This window comes from Buceros rhinoceros, unplaced genomic scaffold (genome assembly GCF_000710305.1).
Source record: "Buceros rhinoceros silvestris isolate BGI_N320 unplaced genomic scaffold, ASM71030v1 scaffold406, whole genome shotgun sequence".
Classification (NCBI taxonomy): domain Eukaryota; kingdom Metazoa; phylum Chordata; class Aves; order Bucerotiformes; family Bucerotidae; genus Buceros; species Buceros rhinoceros.
Genome location: NW_010415566.1, coordinates 92,451 through 93,089, shown reverse-complemented (window position 1 = coordinate 93,089; position 639 = coordinate 92,451). Strand labels below are relative to the sequence as shown.

Genomic DNA, 639 nt, shown 5'->3' with positions numbered 1-639 from the left:
ACCGCTCTTGCCATCAGGCTGTGACAGGGGTTGGTTTGGAGAGAGGTGCCGGCACCAGTGTGACTGTGGAGATGCTCCTTGTGATCCAGAGACCGGGAAGTGCCTTTGCCCACCTGGGAAGACTGGAGACAAGTGTGACATTGGTAAGGGTAGTATTTTCTAAAGGCTGGACTATGTATAGTTAAGTCAGTATGACCTGCTGGTCTCAGCGTAACTGTGAAAGGTCATCTGTCAGTATTCAAGACCACATTGTTTGCTGCAAATTACTCTTTCAGGTTATCAACAGCTTTATCAACAGAATGTGCCTCTTGATTTGATCAGTATTTAAGTTGATACACTGATAGGAAAACCGTTTATGGGTCAGCTGTAAAATGTCATTTGCCTTGAGTTTTGGAGAACATGCCCTGGTGAGGAACATCCCAAGAAGCGCTCAGTTTTACAGGTGTAGCTGGAAGGACTCCAGAGGGTGCAAATGGGCATGAAGGGATCCTGAAGGAGCCACACAGCATGAAGGGTTGCTGTGTGTTTTGTCACACGGATGTTTGTGACCCTTTTCAGACTAATGCACAAGTATGTCCAGCTCAGGGCAGGAGCTCCTTGCGGAGCTGCAGCAGCTATGCTGCCTCTGTGGGTCAGCAG

General features: G+C 48.4%; 1 protein-coding gene across 1 annotated transcript in view; it reads left to right on the top strand.

Annotated features, from left to right (window-relative positions):
* Positions 1 to 639, top strand: part of LOC104494579 (multiple epidermal growth factor-like domains protein 6) — a gene marked incomplete at its 5' end in the record, with an annotated part of 32,709 nt that overhangs the window by 28,813 nt on the left and 3,257 nt on the right. The window contains 1 exon segment of the mRNA XM_010137439.1: positions 18 to 143. Coding sequence (XP_010135741.1) covers positions 18 to 143 — 126 coding nt within the window.